The sequence below is a fragment of the Lepisma saccharinum genome, unplaced genomic scaffold (assembly GCF_977018435.1).
Source record: "Lepisma saccharinum unplaced genomic scaffold, izLepSacc3.1 HAP1_SCAFFOLD_93, whole genome shotgun sequence".
Classification (NCBI taxonomy): Eukaryota; Metazoa; Arthropoda; class Insecta; order Zygentoma; family Lepismatidae; genus Lepisma; species Lepisma saccharinum.
Window position 1 is genome coordinate 1483208 of NW_028142925.1, and position 25372 is coordinate 1508579.

At 39.7% G+C, this 25372-nt stretch overlaps 1 protein-coding gene across 1 annotated transcript; it reads right to left on the reverse strand.

Annotated features, from left to right (window-relative positions):
• Positions 1–7493: 7493 nt before the first annotated feature.
• On the reverse strand, positions 7494–25291 carry LOC145982312 (uncharacterized). Its single transcript, XM_083115872.1, has 4 exons — positions 25067–25291; positions 24279–24448; positions 18976–19198; positions 7494–7666 (listed from the first exon to the last, which is right to left on the reverse strand). The coding sequence occupies exons 1-4, from the start codon at positions 25289–25291 to the stop codon at positions 7574–7576; spliced, it is 711 nt and encodes a 236-aa protein (XP_082971998.1). The 3' UTR covers positions 7494–7573.
• Positions 25292–25372: the final 81 nt, after the last annotated feature.

Consider the following 25372-nt stretch of genomic DNA (forward strand, 5'->3'; position numbering starts at 1 on the left):
GAGTGACCATTGTCTTTTCTAGCAGTTTAGTTCCTAAAACTTATTTGTACCTTTCGTATTGCCAAGCGTTAACTCGTCATGTCAATGACGAGTGCTCTCATCAGAGGATGAATGATGAATAGCTTACATCACCCAGCAATTTATTTCAAAGTGACTGGTTCTGATCCCATCATTCTTTAGAATGGTACGCTACTGTTTACAGTAGACAGAATCTACTGTTATCAATTGTAGTACTCTACCGTGTCTCTCGGAAATCTACTGAAAATCAATGATTTCCTACTGAACACTTTCAGTAGGCCTAATGTGCAATTACAGTTGAGGAACCAGGACTGCCCATCCCCCAAGGCCAATGGCGCATCCCACCAAATCATATGTGCGTCTCCGAAAATCATATCATTCGCGCCCGCAAAGCATATTGTAATCCCCACAAAGTACTTAATTACAACTGCTAGTCTACGTAAAGTAACTATTTTCTTAGCTTTACTGAACACTATACTTGATCTGCCTCTCCTCCCTAAACAGGGATGTCTATCACTCAAGACCGCCCCTAAAACCTTTCATCATAATCCTCCCTATACGTAATAATTTATGTCTATTTGAATTAAATACCATGTTAAACTGTCCAAACTTTACAATTATTTGTTAAATGTAGTAAATTTAATTATTTAAATATGCATGTAAATATTGTACAACTTAAGATAGAAAATTTAGCCTTGGCAAACCAACCTTATGATCGATTCAATTATTGTTTCACGAGACATTACAGAACACTAGCTAGAAATTTTTAAGTCAGGGAGATAATATAATACGGTTCATCTTTCAAAGAACTCACCCCCCTCCCCGTTCTCTTGGGGTAAATATAATTTTAGTAACCCACAACAATAATTACATGGATTTAATCTTCAGTACAAATTTAACTGTTTAATGCGAGGAGGGACAATTTCCCCTAGGTCTTTCTCGCTGGGACAGCTGTCGATCACTGTTGCCAACTTCGCTCTTTTGGAGAAAGATCTGGCTCTTTCGTGCACACGTTACTGTGAACTGTGGCACCCGCCCTCTACCCCACCATGATGCCACCACTGGCTCCGGCCCATAAGGATCAACCTTTGCCATGAGTGTACATTTTGCACGTGAGGTGATATTCATATATAGGCTGCGTCACCAACACCCCTCTTTCCTCCCCAGGTATTTTTATATATACAGCTGTGGCTTAAGGTGAAGATGTCAATATTATTATCCGGGAATCCTTTATTTTCGATTTCATATGAACATCATCAAATTATTGAGATGGGTAATCCCGCCAAATCTAGGCGGTGAAAACTAAGAATGCATTTCCATCACTTTAAAGATAACGGTAATAGCAGCGCCCCCACCCCTCTGACACCTAAATTACCCTAGGAGACACTTTATGCAGCCTTCGTTAATCTAGATCCTTGAAAGTCATCTTTAGCTCTTGGTGAAATGTAGCTCTTTTATGCACATCAGGTTTGGCAACACTGCCAGGATGGCTGTAGGAGGCAAGGAGAAATACATTACGCTTATAGGAGAATTATTTTACTCGTTTTCTTGGATATATCAAACTTCCGATGGCGGAAAAAAATATATGATCCATTGAAGATGATATTTGCGCTAGAAATAGTCGAAACTCCCATTTGTTTAGCCGTAACTTCAATTTGAAGTTGTCTCTCCATAAGGAATACATGGGATTCTGTAAGTACGTATTCATCACATTTTTCAAACATGGTATCTAGCTTAATAATCAACTTTAAAAACCGCTTCCACTTGCAACATGGTGCGAAATTCATACTCTCAAATTATGCGTGGATTTTCTTTAGTAGCAGTTCCAATTCCGACGATATTTAAATAAATGCATTCCTGGTACGAAATTGTCCCTCCTCACCTTAAAGTAAAATTGTCCTGTGACAAGAAGTTAGAAACGTGGATTCAATATATGTTTTCTTTCAAATGATGAACCTGCTTTAAATTAAGCAGTGTACCAACACTAAGCATTATATTTTAAGAAGTGATGTTATTAATGAATATTGAGAATATCGTTTATGTCCTGTAATGCAGTTATAATATAAAATTTCACATTCACCTCAGTAAAGCGCCAAACACAAATTCTCGCAACACACCAATGCGAGCGAAGCGAGAAAGAAAATTTATACATCCATCTCTTTGCAGGCTTTCAAGAATATTAATTTAATGGGGTGTCAATACTGTCTTAGGATCCCGCGATATTTACCCTTTTCCAGCTTCTCTTATCGCACGTTCGGCACTGAAAATGTGTGGATACCATATCGCTGAATATTGTCGCCAGAATATAATATTCGAAGTCTCCCCCACTAAAGAAATCCCCTAACAATGTAAGATTTAACAATTTATCAAAAGTATCTTATCTCCCCCTTTAAATATAATACTCAATCCTACCACCAAAATTTCCATGACAATTTTAGACTCGCTGTTGATATTGAAGAGTGGATATTGCCTCCTCCAAAAAATTAATTCTCAGTCTCCACACCAGGATTTCCGTAACAGACTAAGACAATAGCAACACACAAGAATTGCATACCCCCTCTATTTAATGCTCAATCCGCCCTCTAACTAAAATACCTGACATAATCTAAGACCTAGATTTGGATACTGCTCTCCCCAACGTTTAATTCAGAATCCCCTGACCTTAACCAATGTCTCAATTAAGCCCTAATATGTAAGAGTTGGATACCCCCCCCCACTTCTTCGATAATACCCTTAAACACTTTCTTTTCTTCTTCTAATGGATTAAATATGGTGCATTTAAGGGGTCTACTGAAAGCAGTACAGTAGAGAAACTTCAAGTAAAAATACGTAATATATTCAGTATATGGTATAATATGTTAAGCTTAATATTTTGGTTGTAGATATTACATTTCATTCTCCCTTATTATTTTTCTTATTTATATCTTTTTGAAAATCTGAACACAGTTGATGTTTCAAAACATGTATTTGTCTACTGAAGACAGTAGATAAAAGTTCCAGAGCAGTAAGTAGAAAAGTAACATGAAATAATACCCAAAGAAGCGAACCAAAATGAATTTATCTTAAATACGTTTTTTTGATTTGGATTGGATTGATATGGTGTTTTAAGTCCACTTTATGCACAGTAAGGCTAATTGGGACTGGACCTACAGTTTAAAGTGGGATCCGAACCACTATGTGCATCCACCGGGTATCGAGCCCGGGACCCCTTGATTACAAGGCAACGACGCTACCACTTTTTTTTTTTTTACATAAAAGGAAATACACGGAGGTATCTCCCACCATTCACTCTTTTTCTCACTTTTACACTTTTCAATTCTTACATTTTTCTTTGTTTCTTATGAACTGGACGAACACAAATACCCATGCCTTACCCGGGACTCGAACCCAGAACCCCTGGCGTTGTAGCGCGCTCTGCTAACCACTTCGCCACGGAGGTCGACCACCACTGCGCCATCGGGAAGGCCCAAATACGTTTTTTTTTTATTTCACATTCCAAAACCTAGGAGCTCGAAATGATAAATGGCATGCGATTTACAAGCCAGTCTGCTTTCTGTGATTGTTTCGAAGTGCCCAGTAAGAGATTACTACCGTTCAAGGTAAAAGGGGAAGGGGAAGAAATCCACCACGGCGCCATGACGTATGAAGTAACATTTTCACAGGAATCCAATACAACTGACAAGGGTTCCCCTGACCTTGTAAAATGTGGGAAACACGTTTCACGCTGGTGTTCAGAATGCAAATACGCGGTGGCTGTGGCTAAATCTGGAACTAACGGTGGAATGAGAAAGCGTTTGTAACATGTAATAATGACTTTTCGCATTTACAAAATATGAGATATGTAGACCTTGATTTATTTATTATAGTAGACGGTCTGGAATTACATACCGCAAATGCCTAGTTCTAAATTGCAGACCTCAAAATCTATTCCAGCTTGTAAAATAAATTTGGGATAGACAGCAGATAGGTTAATAAGGTTTTTAAGATTGCTAGCGACCCTTAAGACAAACGTTGCAACGAAGCTCTTTGAGTGATAAAGTGGGAAATTGTTACAAATAGCGGCCTAGTTGAGTGAAGATCGAAGGTTCGAATCTCTTATAGAATCGGCTATTTTTTCCACTAATTTTTGGTGCGTAATGGAATTAATGTATTGTCCACATTTATAAGAAACAAGATATGAAATCTCTCCTCCTCCGTGGTGGTGAGGTCTAAGACGCTGTGCTTTGGACTCCAACTGCAGCGGGGCGGCATGGATTCGAGTCGTCCTGTGTTCTCGGCCTGTTATGTGTATAGGACCGGTGGCAACCCACCATCGTAAGGAAATTGGGGAGCTACGAGTGACGGTTTCAGATATCTCCTATAACGGCTGAGGGTTCGACGGGCTGACCCACGTCACCTCGTTACAAGTTGAAGATCTCCACACTCCTAGGTAGGATTGTGGGAGGGAGACTGGCAGTCGGGAGATAGGTCAATGCCCTTTGTCTGTCGCGCCTTGGGTTACAAAATATGAAAACTATTCCTTCGGTAAATCTAATTCCTTCGGTTAATCTAATTTCTCGTCATTGCCAGTGATTTTTTTTTCAGTATGACTCCTGCAATACTAATTAGTTCCTAAGAGATATAATGAGATGGACGGAGAGAGATATAGATGGAATTTGTAAACCAGCTATATTAAAATATGAGTTTACTGTTTAAAAAATGGAGAAGCACTAACACTCTTTTATATTCACATACCTCTTTACAAATTCCTAAGCACGTCACTACAAATGAACCAATCTAGTGCACACTAGAGCCTTGACTTACCTATGGGGTATCCTACAATTACAATCAAAAGCACAACATCAATTATCTAAGCTGTAGCCTTTCCATGTAAAACGGCTTCGACGTAAATATAGTAGATTTTGCTTAAATGTTTTGTGACATTCATACCACCTTTCTTTAATTTGCTACAAAAGAACGTTTGGGTGTATTGTTTATATGGAGGCATTTCTAATTCACATTGAACGAATTCGTCTTTACATCATCATGCCGTATGCATGAAGGAATGAACTCGTGGGGTAGTGGTTATCGCACTGAGTTGTTACTCTAATGGTCTAAGTTTCAAATCCCCTAGGGGGCAAAAACTTTTCGTAAGATTTATTCGTTCCTCATTGTCACGATTTGAATTAGTCTTCTTTGAAATTATTAACGAAAGATTATACAATTAACTTTCTCTCTCTTTCAAAATGAAAAGATGAAGACAGGTTTCTTATTATAAGAATTGGTAATTTTAGTGGACTCAACGCATCTAAAATCCAAAATACTAGATCGACATTATTTCCCTACTGAATTCGAAGTCGACCTTATGCACAGATAGACTAATCAGGCCTGGACCCAAAGTTTACAGAGTTATACAAACCACTATGTGTCTCCACCGGTATACGATCCGGTACCCCTTGTTATCCTGCACTGAAGTTAAACAAACAGCTCCCCGCCCCAATTTCTAAAATAAATTTACATTAAATACGGTATTTATAAAATAATCATTATTGATTGTTTTTATTACTGAACGTCAAGAAAACATGTTCTACAACTAAAATAATCACCTCTTCGTCCTATCTCACCTAATATGTTTCTGTTCCTCTCTTTCCCCCTCCCCCCACACACATGCTCCACAATAAATCTTTTTGTAGGCTTGTATGTGTATAAACAAAAAAATCAATACTAAAGAAAATACTTTTTATGTTCTACTTCCCGTCACCCCTCTTCCTCTCACAAAATCCTCATTATTATAGGCGTTCGTCAGAGCATAGTGGTAATGTATCAACGTCATCTCACATAGTGAATACAAGGTGAAATCTTTTCTAATGAGTGATATAATATTGTCAAACACATACGTGAACACATATATTAAGTTCGTGAACTATAATTGGGAAAATATAATACTAATTTGATACGATTAAACGCAATTAAAGCGACAAAGTAAATTTTTGAGCAATCTTTCTGCTATCTCGCGTTATTGGATCAACATTTAACCAATGAGGACGTTATCTCATGTCAGAAAATGCTGTATTGGTTGAACTTCCTGTGACGAAGATCGTGAGTCACGCCTCCTGCTTCTCCCAAACGAACTTCACTCTGATTGGAGGATCGTATATTTCACAACAGTTCCTTGTTTCAGAGCTACCAACATGGTTTCGTAAGACGTTGGACTTAGAAAAATTTCATGCGACAGATTTTTCTAACATGACTGTACAATAACAGTTATATTCTGTCTTTCAAAAATACTTTGTGTGCTTCTTTTCCATTATTAGCTATTGTGAAATTGAATGTGTTCGAAACAAATGCTCTAGCACCGACTTCTACCACATGTTTGCGTGATTTTCGAAGATAATAACGTCTTTGATACTACTACTACTACCACTACTACTTGTATTATTATTATTATTATTATTATTATTATTATTATTATTATTATTATTATTATTATTATTATTATTATTATTTGCACGTTAATCCTGGTACGAAAATTCGTGGTTGCTCCTCTGGTGTGAATCAACTGAAATTCCATCTGCAGCGTCAAGCTATACGGCGGACAGGCCAACGAGACACGGAGAAATATCTCGGTGTGACTCTGACAAAGGCGCATTGTTCTCGTAAAACATAAAAATACATTATACACCTTTATCATAAGAACAGCCTAGTTCATGTTTTTATCTCTAACATATGCAAATACATTTTAGGAATTTCAAATTACACTCTCAAGTTAACAAGCTTTTATTTTTGTTCAGATTAATGTTAATAATAATAATAATAATAATAATAATAATTTAATTGTAATTTTAATTCCTTCAAATTATTTTTTTTTTAAAAAAAGTAATAAGAACAATTCAGGATTAACAAATTCCCAAGTGAGCCAATCTGTCGACCAGCACATAATTTACTGAACACTGTGAAACTTTAACTGTAAACTTATTTCCCATTTTTTCTCTCTCAAAGTGATTTTAAGGTGCCTGGTCTCGCTCAAAGTTTATGACTCCTGTATCTCGTGTCTTGTCTTTCGGTGGCCGGTCCTCATGCTGGCAAGGGAAGTGAGGAGCCGGGAAGCGACCAATCCAGCTTGATAACAAAACAGCAGCCTGTAGGACGAGGTGCATGCAGCACATCCTCCCACGACGTCATAAAACTCGGAACCAACGCTGTTGTCTGATTGGTCTGCGACGTTCCCCGCTCCCGACTTCGCTTGCCAGCACGAGGGCCGGCCACCAAAAGACAAGGCAAGAACTATAATAAAAATCAACTGCTCGTTGGTTACTCAAGGCCGTCCGATAATGAAATTCCACCCGACTGGTTGTTTTCGCAATTTATACATTTTAGACTCATTAGTTATATATGCGGTAGAGAGTTACCTACACCTTCTATGTAATAACAAGTTAATTTATATACAAAACAGGAAGCATAAATGTTTCAAGCAACAGTTCCATAATTTGCAATTTAAAATCTGAAAGAATCAATTTAATAATAGAGACGTTGTTTACAAACATATTATGTGTAACAGCCACGCAGCCAAGAGTCTTCAGGAATCAATTACATTAAATGTAAATTTTTCTGCAACTTGATTGTCCATCTCCAATTCTTTCACCGGTTCTTCCAATGGAGTGTCAAGATTCTGTAAAAGTGAACAAAACAGTTTTATGCTAAATTTAAATACCACTTATATTACTTAGTGTGTAACGTGGGGGCCCTTGTGGTGTATAATGTATAATTTTGTGCGCCAGCTCATTAAAAATTATCTTTGGCTACAGGTTACAAGTTACATGACATATCACTTTAGAATATCATTGATTTAAGCCTTACCAAGTATTTAAAACATTTAAATAAAGAGGTCTTAATGGTCATCAAAATGTTTGTGAATATTTGTTATTACCGTATCATATATTTTGCAACATTGAATATGATAACTGTTGGAACAGAAAATTACTATAATATTTACTATTATTAGAACCTCGTTATGTTTAATAAATTATTGGTACAATGAAATATTTCCTTTTCCGCCACTCAGTGATAAACGAATTTAATTACTTTACTCGAATGTGATTGCTTCCTAAAGATTCTGCACTTTCAATGTACACAAACAAAAATGGTATATTTTCTGTGCTGTAATCGAAAGGGGAAGGAAATGAGATACCGTGCACAATAGAACTCTCAAAGGGGATGGGGAACTTCCTGGAAAAGTAACAATTTATTGGAAATTACTTCTTGATATGTTTTGTAATTGCTATTGTAGACATAATCTAATTTTTAAATACAATTAAAAAAAATCTCTTCGCTGAAGAAACCCACACGTTGGCAACATTGGTGGTATATTTCTGATGTGTGTTTTTGTTTTTTCTCAATATAAAGTTGGTGTTAAAATCATGGCACTTGGACATTAATTTATATACGTGTGGTCATAATATAAGTTCATCTTGAATGTAAAAGAAATAATAATGATATTACAGAACTACACATTGCAACATAAAACAAATGCAATAATCTAACATTAAAACGAAACATTTAAGGGAACCTCTACGTCACGCGTGCAGTATTACAATACATAAGACAAATTGCTACACTCTTTATCGGAAAACTGTGAACCAAAGGCACACATAACAGTAGAGAAACGAAGCCAGGGAGTGAGTGAAGTAAAGCTCTGCGCGCTCCTCCAAAAGGTTGTGATCTGAACCCTCATTTTCCCCTCCATGCCCTCACTTCCGCTCTCACGCGTTCTGCTGTGGAACACTCTCTAATCCTCCTTGCACAGGACAAGTCCTACTTGCTGCAGAGATTCCCGGGACAGACTGCAAAATATTCAATAATATTATAAAAAGAAGAAAAAATAGTTTTCTATTGATCTCTTCTTTTCACAAACTGTCTAGACGCTCATGACATGGGAGAGTTCGTGCATAGGCTGAGAATCACCCACTGCTAAAAGTACACCAAGAGGCTATAATGGAAAAATTTGCTCCTCTTCAGCCACTAAGGTGGCCTTTCATTTATTGTAACAACCTGTAGGTCGATTTTTCATTTAAACTCTTACTCTAGCTCCTAGAAGTGGCGATATAAACAATCCTACAATACACTAGCGATATTGTCTTATATCTGCTGTTCCATATTAAAGTTTCACACTGCTTGCGTTACATTTACATTGTCATTGAAATTTCTACAATAGTTCTTTGCAACATAATAACACCAATATCGTTTTCGTTACTTCACATTACATATTCTTCTATCCACTATAGATGTGGGATTTTCAAATTGAGACTGCAAGAAGTGTAGCCTCACCGGCAACAAAAGTGGGAGCACCTAGATCCTGGAACACTAGCTTCCTTTCAAGTTGTTGGTTGCGTTGCCAAAGACTACGGCTGAAGTGGATTTTAATAGCAAATGCTCAATAGAAACTTCTTGCACCGTATCCATCCACAGGGTATAGAACCCAGGACTTCTTGATATCAACACGAAGTCATCGGAGAGAACCATTATTCACCTCGAGATAGACTTCTCAAGACGTTTTTCGCTAGATGAAAACGGAAACTCGGCATCTTAATACCTATTCTTAATATCTGCTACTCTCTGGTATTGACTGCAGTGTCATATATCAAAGTACGTTAGGTCTCTGCTTCGCGAGAAACAAGGTTTCGTGATGCATAACAATTTGGGGACGACTTTACAAGATACAATTGAAATTCACTAGGTATATCATCATCCTACTTCTCACCCTTTACGTTAATCAAATTCGCGCCAAGAAATGAATAACGCAAACTCAAAATACTAAATGTCACAAAAAAAATTAATAAAAACGCCACAAGAATACACGTAAACACAAAATACCTAATGAAAGTTTAACCAAAGCAATGAATAAATCCTCACGCTATTTATCAATTTAAAAAATGAAAAATGTACTTCCCTCGACGAGGGTAAAAGATAGACCGGTCCCTGATCGGGATGCCAAATTCTCACCGGTGACCTTAGGTACATGACCTCTGTTTGGACACTTAGTCCGGAGACCGAAGTCCCCTTCCTAGGTGTCGGGCCCAGCTAACGGTTTTGATTCCAGGGTACGTGTGACCGGATCGGTTTTTACCCCCGACGAATAGCCGACTCGTGCATAAAGTGACGTTGAATAATAATAATAACAATAATCAATAATAATAATAATTGATGTTAGCCAGCGGAAATGCTTTGCTGACTTAACGTTGACTAAAATATAAATACCAATAGTTATGAGGATTAGTATACTATTTGTATGAACACAAATCATAGTCAAATCATAAATAACAAAAATGTATATTATATGACACACAAAAATAGACAGATTACACAACCCCTCACTATCATTCAAGCATTCACACACTCTCTCATACCGCAGGGGAATAAATACATTAAGAGAAGTACATTGGCCCTTTTTAGACACCATGCAATATTTAGTTTTTCATAGGAATATTAAACTGCGCCCGAAGACGTTAATGTGCTTAGAATTAAAGATACAAAACTTTCATCTGCGCGTGCTCATTACATTCTGCCAACGGGCAAGACACGTAAACTTTTTATTCTTGCAATTTATTAAAACATTTAAATAATTGTTGTAGAATTATCACTAATGCGCCTTGGAACTTCAATAACACTAGGCTTAGATATCAACTGCAAGACACACATGTTTACAGACTGGAAAGTGAAGACACTTATGTATGAATATATATTAAAAATAGCACGAAGTTAACTTACTTCCTCCCTTAGCAAACTTGGGAGGTGATCTCTGCAAGAGATACACGATTTATGCCGTTTTAAACAAATATTTACCGAGTAAAGCATATAAGGTGACATAAATAAACATTATTACTCAACAGCTCGGCGCAGAGCGTGGAAAAACAACAGTATGCTGTGAATATATCTTCCGAATTAGCAATTGTCGTGAAATTTAGATGATGCTGGCGAGAAATAATTATAATCAATACCTTTGCGACTTTTAATTTTAAATACTGGTATCTTTTCGTCCGACGGCCGATCTTTGGAGGCTTGGGTAGATGATCACTCACACATATAGAAAATTAACAGTAGTATACTATACCATCTCGACGTTCTAGACGTTTCAGCGACGTTTACCGTAGTCCTCTAAACGGCGGCGGGACGTCGATCCGCGGTCCTCTTTGCAACACTGACACTTCCCCACATTTCTTCTTTGTAGCGGCACTTCGCAATCTTCTTGGACACCTCTTCCTTCTTCGCTTCAACATCACTTCGATCATCTTGTCGGCCTCGTAATGGAGCGATTAATTGCTTCGCATCGTCTCTCTCTCTCTTTCTCTCTCCGTAGAATTCTCGTCGGGCGTCGGTGTCGGCGTCGAAGTACTCTAGGAATGCTGTTTCGACTGGCGGCTTTCGGCGGTATCATTTCATGGCTTCTAATCGGGCTGTGGGCGTCATTTGTGGCGTTTTAGTGGTGTGGTGCGGCGTCGCGACGCGACGCTGAGCGGTGATCTGCTGCGTTGTCGGCTTCATGCAGGCTAGGAAGACCCATAGGCCCTCCTTCTCTCGTGATTAGCCCGCCATTGTGGTATTAATGTTCCTCGTCACAAAACGAATAACGCGAATCCAGTGCACAGGTCACTAATTAACACTGCGTATTCGTATAACTAGTCACTGTCACTCACTCACGCAGGATAAAATACACGGCGCGGTAGAAAAAGACAAAGTCCCGAATCTTTACTCCGACTGTCGCAGAGGTGTTGTCGGTACGAAAACTGGCTCTATACTGTACTTGTTTGTTCGTTCTGCCACTATATAAAGACAGCTTGAAACTTCGAATACAACGGACTGACTTTTAGGCGCGGGAATCAGAAGTTACGACGTTGGTGGTCAAGCGTCCATTTTTTGCCTGGTCCAGCTTCTTCAAGCACACGTGTTGCGTTAAAATGGGGTGAAAAGAATAGTTCTACCCTCATCCGGTACGTAACATGTTCCTTCAGTAATTGGCCTCCCAAGTTGACTTTCCGTCGCCAAATGCACAAAAGTCGCTCAAAAACAGTGAAAGATTTATCACAGCACATTGTTGGTTCCGAGCTCCTACGACCGAAAGGGGGAAAAGTTGACAAAAGCAGAAAAACACAAAAGGTTCAGAAACGTGGTGTTTTTCTACCGAAGCTTCAAGAGGATACGAAGTTTACAGAAAAATATAAAATACTGAAAACCTAGGATACAGAATAATAAAAACGTAGGTGACAAAAACTGATTGTCACATCTCGCCCCCCCTAACTTCAAAAAAATTGTAGGCTTGAAAATCGTTCTCGGCTGGGGAGATTTTTGAAGGTTACACATTTTTTTTAAACACTCTGTATATGAATACTTTTTTTGAAACACCCTGTATATAAATCTATACATGAAAAATACCTTTTTATGTGAGCACCCTGTATATAAAATTTCACACAAAAATTCCTTGATGATTCACAATAATAATACACAAGTAAACAGGGCTCAAATAATACATAATACAAAAATACATAATGTTGAAGACTGACAACGATATTAATAATATAGAAATAAGTGACATATAAATAAAACACAAAACAAATCAAATTGTGAAGTCACTGATATGAGAGCTGAACTTAACGGTATCCCGAAGGCCGTAGTCCGGAGACACCAGGTGTTGGAGAATCACTTCTTGGGGCTGCTCATCTCCGACTCTCCTTGCTGGACTTTGCGGTTGCTTTGTCCAGGTAAGTCGCTCCCTGCTTCCTTTGTCCGATCGCGGACTCCTCGATCGACCATTGCGCTCGTAATATCCATTGCGCACTTGTCCTCTCTGAAAAAAGCCGTTGCGGTTATTTTGTCTTGCGCCCCGCGGCGATCGGCGCCTATTCATTCCTCGACGCGTCCCTCCTCGAAACGGTCGTGGTGAAGGTGGAGAATTTCGTTCGTCGGCGCGTGGAGCGTGGTGCTGTTCACTTCCGCGCCGTACCATCTGCATGTGCTGGCGGCGATTGCGGCCAGGTCGATCGTCATCCGTCCTTCGTCGCTTGTCCCAGCGCTCTGCTCTCTCACGCTCTTGTTCCTCGGCGCACTGGTATAAGTTTTCCAAGGTGAGTGACATGGAGTCCGGATCATATACGCATGTCCCGTTGAGATGACGTCTGACATCCTGGGGAAAATGGTATATTAGCGCTGCGATTACCTCTGGTGGTGTCATTTGCGGCTGGAGCTGTTTGAACGCGTTGTATTTCTTCCAAAAATATGTTGAGTAAGACAACCCGGCGCTTCGGTCGTAGCGTTCATTCCTGAGACGAATCAAAATTCTTTCTACCTGTAGGGGCCTTTGAAAGTAACTCAGGAACATTTCCCTAAAGACCTCGTACGAAGTGAAATGCCTTTCGTGGGTTTCGTACCAATTTTTGGCCCGATCTTCCATTAATCCCCGCAATACAATTAACCGTTCGGCTTCCTCCATTGAAAGTTCCTCCGCGATTGTCTCGAAGTGATCTAAAAAGGAAGAAGGCAAAAGTCGGTCCTCTCCATTGAACCTTTTAAACTCCTTTTTATACTCAAGGGGCAAAAGGGCCCTTCTGGTCATAGCTGGTGCAGGGCGACGGTCTTCCCAGCTGGGTGCTTGGAGTGGGGATGTATCATTCCTTGCCCCCCTTTCGCCGTTTGTCTTCCTGGGCGCTGAAGGTTCATCGCGGTTGGGAAAAGCAGGATGGTGTGAAGTTCTCCTGGCCTCTGGCGTTTCTCGGTCGCGAGGGTGAGAAAGGTCCAAAATGTCCATTCTTCTTTCCAAAGCCTGTATCTTTTGGGAATGGTCATCAACCTCGCCTATTGTTTTCGCCACGCGCTCTCTCAAACACTCGGAGTTTTGGTGACAGGTAGCCTCAAGCTGAGCCGACGATTTTCTCAATACTGCCAAATCCTGGTCCGTTTGGTCTGTCCGTCGCGACAGCGTTGCCAACTGCTGGTCCTGGTCATCAACACGGGAATCCAAGCGAGCGACTTCTGCGTCGAGTTTCTTTTCATTGTCTTGCAAGCGCGTGGAAAAACGTTCAGTTATTTGTTCAGCCGAAACACGCACCACTTCCTGAAATCGGATCTCAAGTTCTTCGATTCGCGCTTGCGTTTCCACATTAGCTGCGTTTATCCTCTCCTGGAGCCTCCCTTCCAGCTTCGCGTGTTCCGCTTGCAACAATTGCCGTAGCATTTCAAAAACTTGGTCATTGGTGCCGGTGCTTTTGTTCGACACATCAGTGGCATGGATGGCTTCTTCCGGGTTAGGGGGGGTAGCGTTGGATTCAGTATTTACAACTAAGCCCCCGTGTCCTGACATTCCTGACGAAATAACACAATTACTACAACGCGGCTGCGCTTCGTTCAACGGGTCTAATTCACCTAATGGGATTTCAATCCCACAAATTACACAATTCCGTGCTTCGCTCATGTTTCCGTAAATAATTTTATCACTTCTCAATTTCATTAGATTCTTAAAAACACTCACTATGTCCTGAGGTTGTCAGAAAATAAGTCTACACTTCAAAAACATGAAACGCACTACCGAAAAACAATACAAACAAATAACTATCAAAAGTGCAGAGAGGAGGGCACGACGGGTCCCCTTTCTGCTACCTACAAAGAAGCCTACGCGCACACACACAGAACAAAGTCGCCACTAAATTTGCATGAAATAATTCCTAGAAAATTCGCCCTTGCCGATATTCGCCTACTTAATTGCCCTTTACGTTAATCAAATTCGCGCCAAGAAATGAATAACGCAAACTCAAAATACTAAATGTCACAAAAAAAATTAATAAAAACGCCACAAGAATACACGTAAACACAAAATACCTAATGAAAGTTTAACCAAAGCAATGAATAAATCCTCACGCTATTTATCAATTAAAAAAATGAAAAATGTACTTCCCTCGACGAGGGTAAAAGATAGACCGGTCCCTGATCGGGATGCCAAATTCTCACCGGTGACCTTAGGTACATGACCTCTGTTTGGACACTTAGTCCGGAGACCGAAGTCCCCTTCCTAGGTGTCGGGCCCAGCTAACGGTTTTGATTCCAGGGTACGTGTGACCGGATCGGTTTTTACCCCCGACGAATAGCCGACTCGTGCATAAAGTGACGTTGAATAATAATAATAACAATAATCAATAATAATAATAATTGATGTTAGCCAGCGGAAATGCTTTGCTGACTTAACGTTGACTAAAATATAAATACCAATAGTTATGAGGATTAGTATACTATTTGTATGAACACAAATCATAGTCAAATCATAAATAACAAAAATGTATATTATATGACACACAAAAATAGACAGATTACACAACCCCTCACTATCATTCAAGCATTCACACACTCTCTCATACCGCAGGGGAATAAATACATTAAGAGAAGTACATTGGCCCTTTTTAGACACCATGCAATATTTAGTTTTTCATAGGAATATTAAACTGCGCCCGAAGACGTTAATGTGCTTAGAATTAAAGATACAAAACTTTCATCTGCGCGTGCTCATTACATTCTGCCAACGGGCAAGACACGTAAACTTTTTATTCTTGCAATTTATTAAAACATTTAAATAATTGTTGTAGAATTATCACTAATGCGCCTTGGAACTTCAATAACACTAGGCTTAGATATCAACTGCAAGACACACATGTTTACAGACTGGAAAGTGAAGACACTTATGTATGAATATATATTAAAAATAGCACGAAGTTAACTTACTTCCTCCCTTAGCAAACTTGGGAGGTGATCTCTGCAAGAGATACACGATTTATGCCGTTTTAAACAAATATTTACCGAGTAAAGCATATAAGGTGACATAAATAAACATTATTACTCAACAGCTCGGCGCAGAGCGTGGAAAAACAACAGTATGCTGTGAATATATCTTCCGAATTAGCAATTGTCGTGAAATTTAGATGATGCTGGCGAGAAATAATTATAATCAATACCTTTGCGACTTTTAATTTTAAATACTGGTATCTTTTCGTCCGACGGCCGATCTTTGGAGGCTTGGGTAGATGATCACTCACACATATAGAAAATTAACAGTAGTATACTATACCATCTCGACGTTCTAGACGTTTCAGCGACGTTTACCGTAGTCCTCTAAACGGCGGCGGGACGTCGATCCGCGGTCCTCTTTGCAACACTGACACTTCCCCACATTTCTTCTTTGTAGCGGCACTTCGCAATCTTCTTGGACACCTCTTCCTTCTTCGCTTCAACATCACTTCGATCATCTTGTCGGCCTCGTAATGGAGCGATTAATTGCTTCGCATCGTCTCTCTCTCTCTTTCTCTCTCCGTAGAATTCTCGTCGGGCGTCGGTGTCGGCGTCGAAGTACTCTAGGAATGCTGTTTCGACTGGCGGCTTTCGGCGGTATCATTTCATGGCTTCTAATCGGGCTGTGGGCGTCATTTGTGGCGTTTTAGTGGTGTGGTGCGGCGTCGCGACGCGACGCTGAGCGGTGATCTGCTGCGTTGTCGGCTTCATGCAGGCTAGGAAGACCCATAGGCCCTCCTTCTCTCGTGATTAGCCCGCCATTGTGGTATTAATGTTCCTCGTCACAAAACGAATAACGCGAATCCAGTGCACAGGTCACTAATTAACACTGCGTATTCGTATAACTAGTCACTGTCACTCACTCACGCAGGATAAAATACACGGCGCGGTAGAAAAAGACAAAGTCCCGAATCTTTACTCCGACTGTCGCAGAGGTGTTGTCGGTACGAAAACTGGCTCTATACTGTACTTGTTTGTTCGTTCTGCCACTATATAAAGACAGCTTGAAACTTCGAATACAACGGACTGACTTTTAGGCGCGGGAATCAGAAGTTACGACGTTGGTGGTCAAGCGTCCATTTTTTGCCTGGTCCAGCTTCTTCAAGCACACGTGTTGCGTTAAAATGGGGTGAAAAGAATAGTTCTACCCTCATCCGGTACGTAACATGTTCCTTCAGTAATTGGCCTCCCAAGTTGACTTTCCGTCGCCAAATGCACAAAAGTCGCTCAAAAACAGTGAAAGATTTATCACAGCACATTGTTGGTTCCGAGCTCCTACGACCGAAAGGGGGAAAAGTTGACAAAAGCAGAAAAACACAAAAGGTTCAGAAACGTGGTGTTTTTCTACCGAAGCTTCAAGAGGATACGAAGTTTACAGAAAAATATAAAATACTGAAAACCTAGGATACAGAATAATAAAAACGTAGGTGACAAAAACTGATTGTCACATACTTTTAAATTTAACCACACCAACAGCTCCAGAAGATACCAGCTCCCCGCAACCCCTTCGCACCTCCAGATCTGGGCGGCGAAGATTTATCGCCACCACAACTCCGACCATTTTGACCGTGAATTTACTGTGATTATTCGGAGCAACGTTGAAGAAAATCTACAATTCGACTAAACGTGAGGTCTGAACTTGTTTAGAACGTGAGACGTTTACTTTGAGGGAGTTAGAATCAATCTACCAAATTGCCTGTAAGAGTTGCATTGGTAAAGACCACAAACATTTCGTTTTTCAGGTTGAACATAACTTTCTTGAAATCTTACTAACAAAACACGAGGCGCATTTAAAAAAGAAAGAGCCGATTGTTAATATCAAACTCGAAAAGAAGCGTAGCATCACTGTATTAGTGATTAAATACACGCACATATCAACTTCATTTTTCAACATACTCACCATTATTTTCTAAGCACTCTTAGTACCGTGGAACCAGCTTTTTTATACCTTCTGCATAGACGTTCACCACCTGGGAGTTAAGTCCAACGCCACTGTTTTTAACATCTCAGTTTCTTCAAATCGTTAAGACGCAAGCCACTTGTTGAGGTGCAGGAAGACATGAGAGTCTCTATACCCTGTCGCAACTATATCTGGAGCATGCAAACGAACACAAGTCTCTGAGCAAGTAGTGAAGCGATACGGCTAAACCAATGAACACGTGAGAGGCAGCGGGATTGCGTTGCTGCCTTCCCAGCATCGGATATTGATTCGTTCTGCCCACTCGATTCCTCCTTCCCTTCCCTCTCTACCGTTGTGCGCGACCTGGCTCCAGAGATAACCGAGACATGGTATAGGTGCAAGGTCCGGACTGTTCGAAGCGTGTCAGAAAGATTCCATCCGAAACTTTGAATCGTCTAGAGAGTGAGGGCAACAGTGTGTTGTGTAGCGTTGTCATGGACAAGGACACTTTCTGAAGGCAACATTCCACGTCGTTGGTTCTGGGTGGCCTGTCTGGTTTTGATAGTGTTTCACGGTACCACTGCGATATGATTGTTTTCCCCCGGATCCATGCAATCCGCCAAAACACAGCTGTCATGACTTTTCATGCAGACGGGATTTACTTGAACATTTTTGCCTTTGCAGAGTGTGAACGTGTACCAATGTCGTACTATCACTCATTACACTCGGAACATCCTCTTACCACAATTCTCTGTGAGATTCGACAGCATTATTGCTTTTGGCTTTTCGATATAGAATCACAGACCGTACCTATCAACTTGCGGGATTGTGTAACCGAACAGCCATTTTTGAACACGATCTAAATCAAAGAGAGCCAATATGATTGGTGGGTCACCCTTGTACTAGTCGATGTTACTGCGCAGCCGCTATCCGATCACTCTTACGAGTCACTTTATATAAATAATCAGCCGTTATTTTTTAAATGCGCCTCGTAGATTCACGAGGTGATTACTGTTATATCCTGTGGTGAAAATCGAAATATTATAAATTCCATAAATTTCCATGTTGGTGAAATATGTTGTTTCTTGTATTTTGCCATATAATTTATTCGAAGGTAGCTGAATTTTGTGTTCACCGTATTATATTAGTACATAAAATGATGAATTTAATTAACAGTAATGCACATAACAAACCTTTTAGTGTTACTTTTCCCACATAACATTTTCCAATAAAGATTCAAGAAATACGATGGAATATACCTTTTCGTCTTCTTTCCAGTCCGGTAGTCGGAGCTTCATCCTCACACAATTTGGAAGGGCATTAAATATCCACAATGCAGCCGGAGACAGCAAGTTCCTGTCGACCGTTGCCGGGTCCTGAGGGGTTGTTAGAAAGCTAACTAACATTCCAGTCACCACAGTAAGCACTAGACCAATGAGCGAGTAATATTGGTACGATACTTCATACAACGGGAAAACTGATCTGAAATTAAATAATACGAAATAGGTAATTCATTTAAATGTTGGTGTAATTGCTTCAATAATTTCCATAACAATATCTTATCACTTACCAAACAGGCGTGGTATTACCACTACCACTACCACTATCACACTACCAAAACTTCCCATGTTCAAAAGCCTTTTAATATGAAAATGATGTCCGCGAAAAAACCGTAAGGCAAGGCAAGATACTGCAAATAAGAGCTCGCGATACTCAACAATTAAAAAAAAAGTAAGATCACAATGTATATTAAGTGATAATAAGTTCAAAATTATGCAACTGGGCCTTGTATATTAATAACTATCATTCGGTTACATTAATTCAAATTTGGTCATTCATGTTTAGTCACAATGTATCAAGGAACTGTGCAACGTATTATCCAATATAGCATAGAATTCAACGTTTGTTAATGATAATTGTCAATTAGACCAGAAAACTAATTTATTTCAGCAATAATTATCCCCCCTTTTTCCTCTATTTACTTGGAAGAAGTTATATGTAGCCATGCTCTCTGACAATGTCCAAAATGGAAGTAGTTGCAACTTTATAGTACTGAATTGAAATAGGTGCATTTAATCAACAGGTCATGCACTATAGTTATAATTTCCCTTTGTTTGATATGCACACAGAAAACCACTCTGCTGAAAGAAAAATCTCTATGAGTACATTTACCGACATAAGTCTATATGCTTCGAGATTTCCTTGGTTTGAGAATTCTAACACGACAAATAGGCCTTGACATTTAACAAAAGTATTCTTTGGGCAATTCCTTTCTCTACATGTACATTTTGTTAAGTTATGTCAACAGGATTCTGACTACCGTTACTCAACATCATTCAACCAAAACACCCTTTCTCATCGAATGAAAAATAACAGTTAATATTTCCGTACGAAACCGTTTATACATCAGGCGATAAGCTTAAAATGCGTTGACATTTTGCAACGATTACCAAGAAGTTGCAAACTGCTTACAACCGGATACTGTATTTTTTTGATCACGTGATCTTGCATAAAATCAACTGTTTAGACCCAAGACAACCCTTATATATTGCACAAATCTTTCAACGTTTTTAAAAGTTTTAACGTGATTCTAGTCAATATTCAAACTTTGCAAAGGTATGTAAAACTTTCAGCATAGAGAATTTATTGTCATCGTTTAGCGAACACACGATACGTTAGACTGCCATTTCCAGTAAGGGATGATAGTCAGCCATATTGCTCGTAGATTGGTATACCACTTATATTTCGATACCTCTGGAAATATTGTTATTGTGAAAGCTATCATAAAACATTCACGACGGACAACTGTATTCTCGCTCGCGTTCACAGATCATGTCGGAACTGCACTTGAGGAAAGTAAACCTTCCTTACCTCTATGCTCCACCACGTGGTTCGAATACTTGTGGCGCATGATCTCTTTCTTCTTTTCTTCTGGGACAAGTATCCAGTCTTCCCGGACAGGACATAACACGGATGCCTACGTGGGGGATTTTGGCGCAGGCTGCGCCATCGAAATTTTTTTTGGGGGGATTTTTAACTTCAAATAATGTAAAATACAACATTTATACAGGGTGTCATTTTAATGGCGCCCACGGACCACGGAAACGTATAGAGGACATCAAAACAAACAACATTTCTCAGTAACATTTTTCTCGTTCGTGTATCATTTCGGCGCTACAGTCGTTCAAAAAAGTCCGTTTTGCCGCCTGAATGCTGGCAACCACACACAACAATTGATTGCATTTGTGACGTCATATCCTGTCGTGAAGCGATGCGTTCCAGGGTTTCCAGGAACACACATTCTATAAAAAAAAATGACATAGCTACAATCAGCCACATTATGTACCGTAAAACAAAACGAGAGAACACGTTCTGTAACATAACAGGAAGTAATCAAACGATACGAAAAATGGGAGAAAGGAAATAGAATTCAAATGGAAGTGGTCATATCGAATTTTGTCTCGGCTTACATGTCAAATACTTGTAAATCTAGTTACTAAGTTGGCATCTACAATTTAGTCTATCCACTTCGTCCTTCTGATACTAGTTGTCTGTGACACACTGAACAGATGACAAAATAGAAATGAAAGCACTCAAAATTCCAAAGGTAAGTAACACATAATATAATGTATATTCATAGCATTATGAGGCAAGTTGGAAAAATGGTTGAAAATACAGGGATATAAGTAGTAGTAATACAAGATCTATGCAATCTACACATGTAATAGTTTGTAACTTTGAACAGGACAGTATATTCGCAACTGATTCATCATTACATTGTTCCTGTGGTTGTACGTGTTTTTGTCGTAATGTAACAACGTGAACCTCGGATACTTCCGTTATCATCACAGAAGTAACACAAGGCATCTGGACACAAACCTGTATATATCAACCTTGCAAAGAGATTTGCAAATATTTGACATGTAGCTAGCCATATACAGCCACATGTAAGCTGTAAGTCCAATAAACTTTATTGTTGTTGATATTTTACATGTAGGCTGAGACAAAATCCAATATTGACACTTCATTTTGAATACGTTTTTTACCCATTTCTCATATCGTTGGTTCACTTCCCCCTTCCCCTGAGATGACTGCTGATCTTCTGGCTGGTAGGCTATGATGTTCGGTCTACTGGACGCGTTTCTAGCTTCGTTTTATAGCTAAAAATGTGGTTGGTAGTTTGTCAATTTTTCACAAAATTTGTGTGTTTCTTGCAACCCTGTAGTGCGCCGTTTCGCGGCAGGAAATAACGTCACAGATACGACCAAATGTTGTGTTGGGTTGCCAGCATCCAGGCGGCAAAACGGTCTTTTTTTAACAGCTGTAGCGTTGAATCGACGTACCAACGAGGAAAATGTTACTGAGAAAAGTTGTTTGTTTTGATGTCATTTATACGAATCTGTGGTCCGTGGGCGCCATTAAAATGACACCCTGTATATTTCTAAAATATATGTAAAAATTTTAAACCTTACATGCATCCGTTAGATGAAGTAAAGAAAGTGTTTAAGGGAATTTTCTAAGGGAGGAGAAATATTAAACTCTTACATATTAGGTCTTAATTGACAGGTGGGTTCTGAATTAAACATCGTGGGGAACAGTATCCAACTCTAAGTCTTAGAGATTATGGCGGGTATTTTAGTTAGAGGGGGATAGATAATTAAATTAAGGGGTGTATAGAATTGTCTTAGACTGTTGCGGAAATTCTGGTGTGGAGACTGATAATTATTTTTTTGACGGAAGCAATATCCACTCTTCAATATCAACAGTAAGTGTAAAATTCGCATGGAATTTTTTTGGGAGGATTGAGTATAAAATTTAAAGGAAGAGATATTATAACCTATTGTTGTAGAACTTTTGCTTCGGTAAGAATGAGGATGAAAAAGACTTCACTCCCCTCTTAAATAATAGACTGATTGCCAAAGACAATGGAAAATAAGCGCTTGTGAATTTCTGCGCAAGTTAGTTGCAACAGTCGGCGAAAGATAGTTACAGCGTCACGTCTTTGTGTTGATGTCCGCGCGCGTTTCTGGAAAAACGCGAAAAGTTTGGAGTCGTTGGAGCTTTTGACATTTTTTAGATGTCGTCACCGACACTTTTGGCTAATTTGCGAAGATGGGGATGAATGATAATATGATGAAAAATTGACGAATGGATATTCGCAAACATGCATGCCCAGGCTAGAATTCGAACCCGGGACCCCTGACGTGGTAGCCCGATGTGCTAACCGACACGCTGTTGGAATTGAATACTTTGTAGGGATTACGATATGGTCTGAGGGCGCGAATTATATGTTTTTTGAGGGGGCGCATGACATGATTTGGAGGGGATGCGCCATTGGCCTTGGGGGGAATGGGCAGCCTCGTCGGACATAATACATCCACACGATCCTCGTGTATTCCTACATTCGAACCTCCAATTTCTGCTCAGTCACTCGTCCCACACGCGCGACAGTCAACATCCAACTTTTGTGGCAACGTGCAGTCTAGTTTCCGTGGTGGCGTCAATATTGCGAGAGTCCACTGCATCTCTCCCGTCCTCCCCGCATCAGATTCACTCGCTTCCGCAAGGTCGGACACTTAAGCATTCCGTAAATACAAAACCGTTGCACATTTATACACCTTTTTGCAACTAACAATATTGCTTTTTTACCTCATACATAATTTTCAAACTAAATAGGGTCTGCACGCGAAAATTTTAACCATATAAAAAAAATAATCAATCAGAAGTCTAACGCGGAACAAAAACGCTCCTATTTTCAGTCGCTGGCGATACCCCTCTATTGGCAGACTCGCGAACAAGTAAGAATTCGATTACAGGCTGCATAATCCTGCCACCTTTCGTGAATTCTGCCAACTATTTAGAGTTTAAATATGTAACACATATTACATGACGCATATAAAGTGACTTTCACAAATTAATTACGTTATCGTAAACGAGACATTTTTTTAAAAAAATCTGAGGTGATTATATAATTGTCATAATGGAAATGTTATTGTGAATGGACGAGGAAACTACACAGATAATGCTTTAAAAAATTGTAAAATGAACTTAAGATTTTTTTCCAGAATATTTCGGAATTATTTTATACAAAAATCACAATAACCCGATGCTAAAACTTACCAAATCAAATAAACTTTCAAAACCTACATTCGAACTATCGCAATTGTAAAATCAAGTGATTTGTAAACCAAATATACTTAGTGTAAGTTTTGAATACATTTTACAATTTCTGCTCCAAATGTCAATAGTGGTGCTAGTAGGGAACCCCAAGAATTAGAACATATGAGTTTTTCCTACGTAACAGACATATGAGCGGCTAGGGAGTTAAAGTTGATAAAGTACTTAGTTCAAAATTCAGTTAACATTGGATGGATTTGTTGCATCGATTCCAGCTGTTGTGCAATAGTGAATGAAGTTTCTTCAGGAGCCGGTGATGGCCAGAAACATCTGGGTAACCCATAAGCCACACTGCAATAGACGAACTTTCACTTGCGTTTTTCTAGGTTTCATACTTTGTGCGTTATCGAGTTTCTCTCTCGAGTCGCATAAGTACCTTTCATACCTTTCTGCAGGTGCACTTGCAGTGTGAATTGATGATATGTTGCACACACAGCCCTCAACAGATGTAGGCTTGGTAGGATACACAATGAGACCTTCTGCTCTTGCGACGTACGCCTCTATATTTATCCATATGAGAAAGGCAAGGCTGGCGATAGAACCGGTTATAGCTCCCTGTAAAGAATTAACAAATGCATGAATTAAGCACAACAAATATTTTCCAATCACTAGGTATTTGTAGTTCTAAGCTTTGATTACAAGATGTTTACAGTCAATGAACCGTTTTGGATTGTTAAATCATTGACACAGGACTAGTAAATGTTGTGCAATGGAAAACACATATATTAACAAGATTAACTGAATTTATTAAGAAACTCACAAACAACGTAACACTTTACATTATAACGAAACTACGTTCACCATTCCAGGTTCTGTTTGCACAGACTCTTGTCTAGCAACAGCAGCTTGCTTCTTCTTCCTCTAGGAGGCAGCACTACATTCTTCCCAGAGTTACAAAAGAAATAATTAGCAAGGGTACCCGTATCTGTCAGGGGGTACCTTAATCCTGGTCGATCTTCTAGACACATGAGGAGTGTATATTGGTCGCGGAGCAGCGTCAGCGTCAGTGTCTTGGGGTTAATGGCCATCAACGTCTGGTTGAAGTGGGGTAGTTTCGGAATCCGAATTTCGATCCTCCGCGGCGCCTTCTGGTCCGGGTGGACTATCATCATCCCAGGTTTCTGGACTGTTTTGTTCTCTGTGTGTCCTTTGACGAATCCAACGTGAATGTACCACTCTTTGAGTTCCATCGGCAAAGCGCACTTTGTAAAAGTGAGTTCCACCCAACCTTTCTGCAATATCTGCCTCCTTGAAGTTAGGTGACAAGTGCTTCGGTGATTGAATCCATACGGTTTCGGTAGGTGAAAATGTCCTGTATGGTTTGTTGTGGTTGATCCTAGGTTTCAAGACAGGAGGAGCTTCTGTCCTCTCGGCATCTCTATTATGATCACCACGCATACAGTTCCACCATGTTCTTGGACTGAAGGTGAGTACTGAGGCTGCAGGAAGACTACGTTGCTCTCCCGACCGGGAATTCCT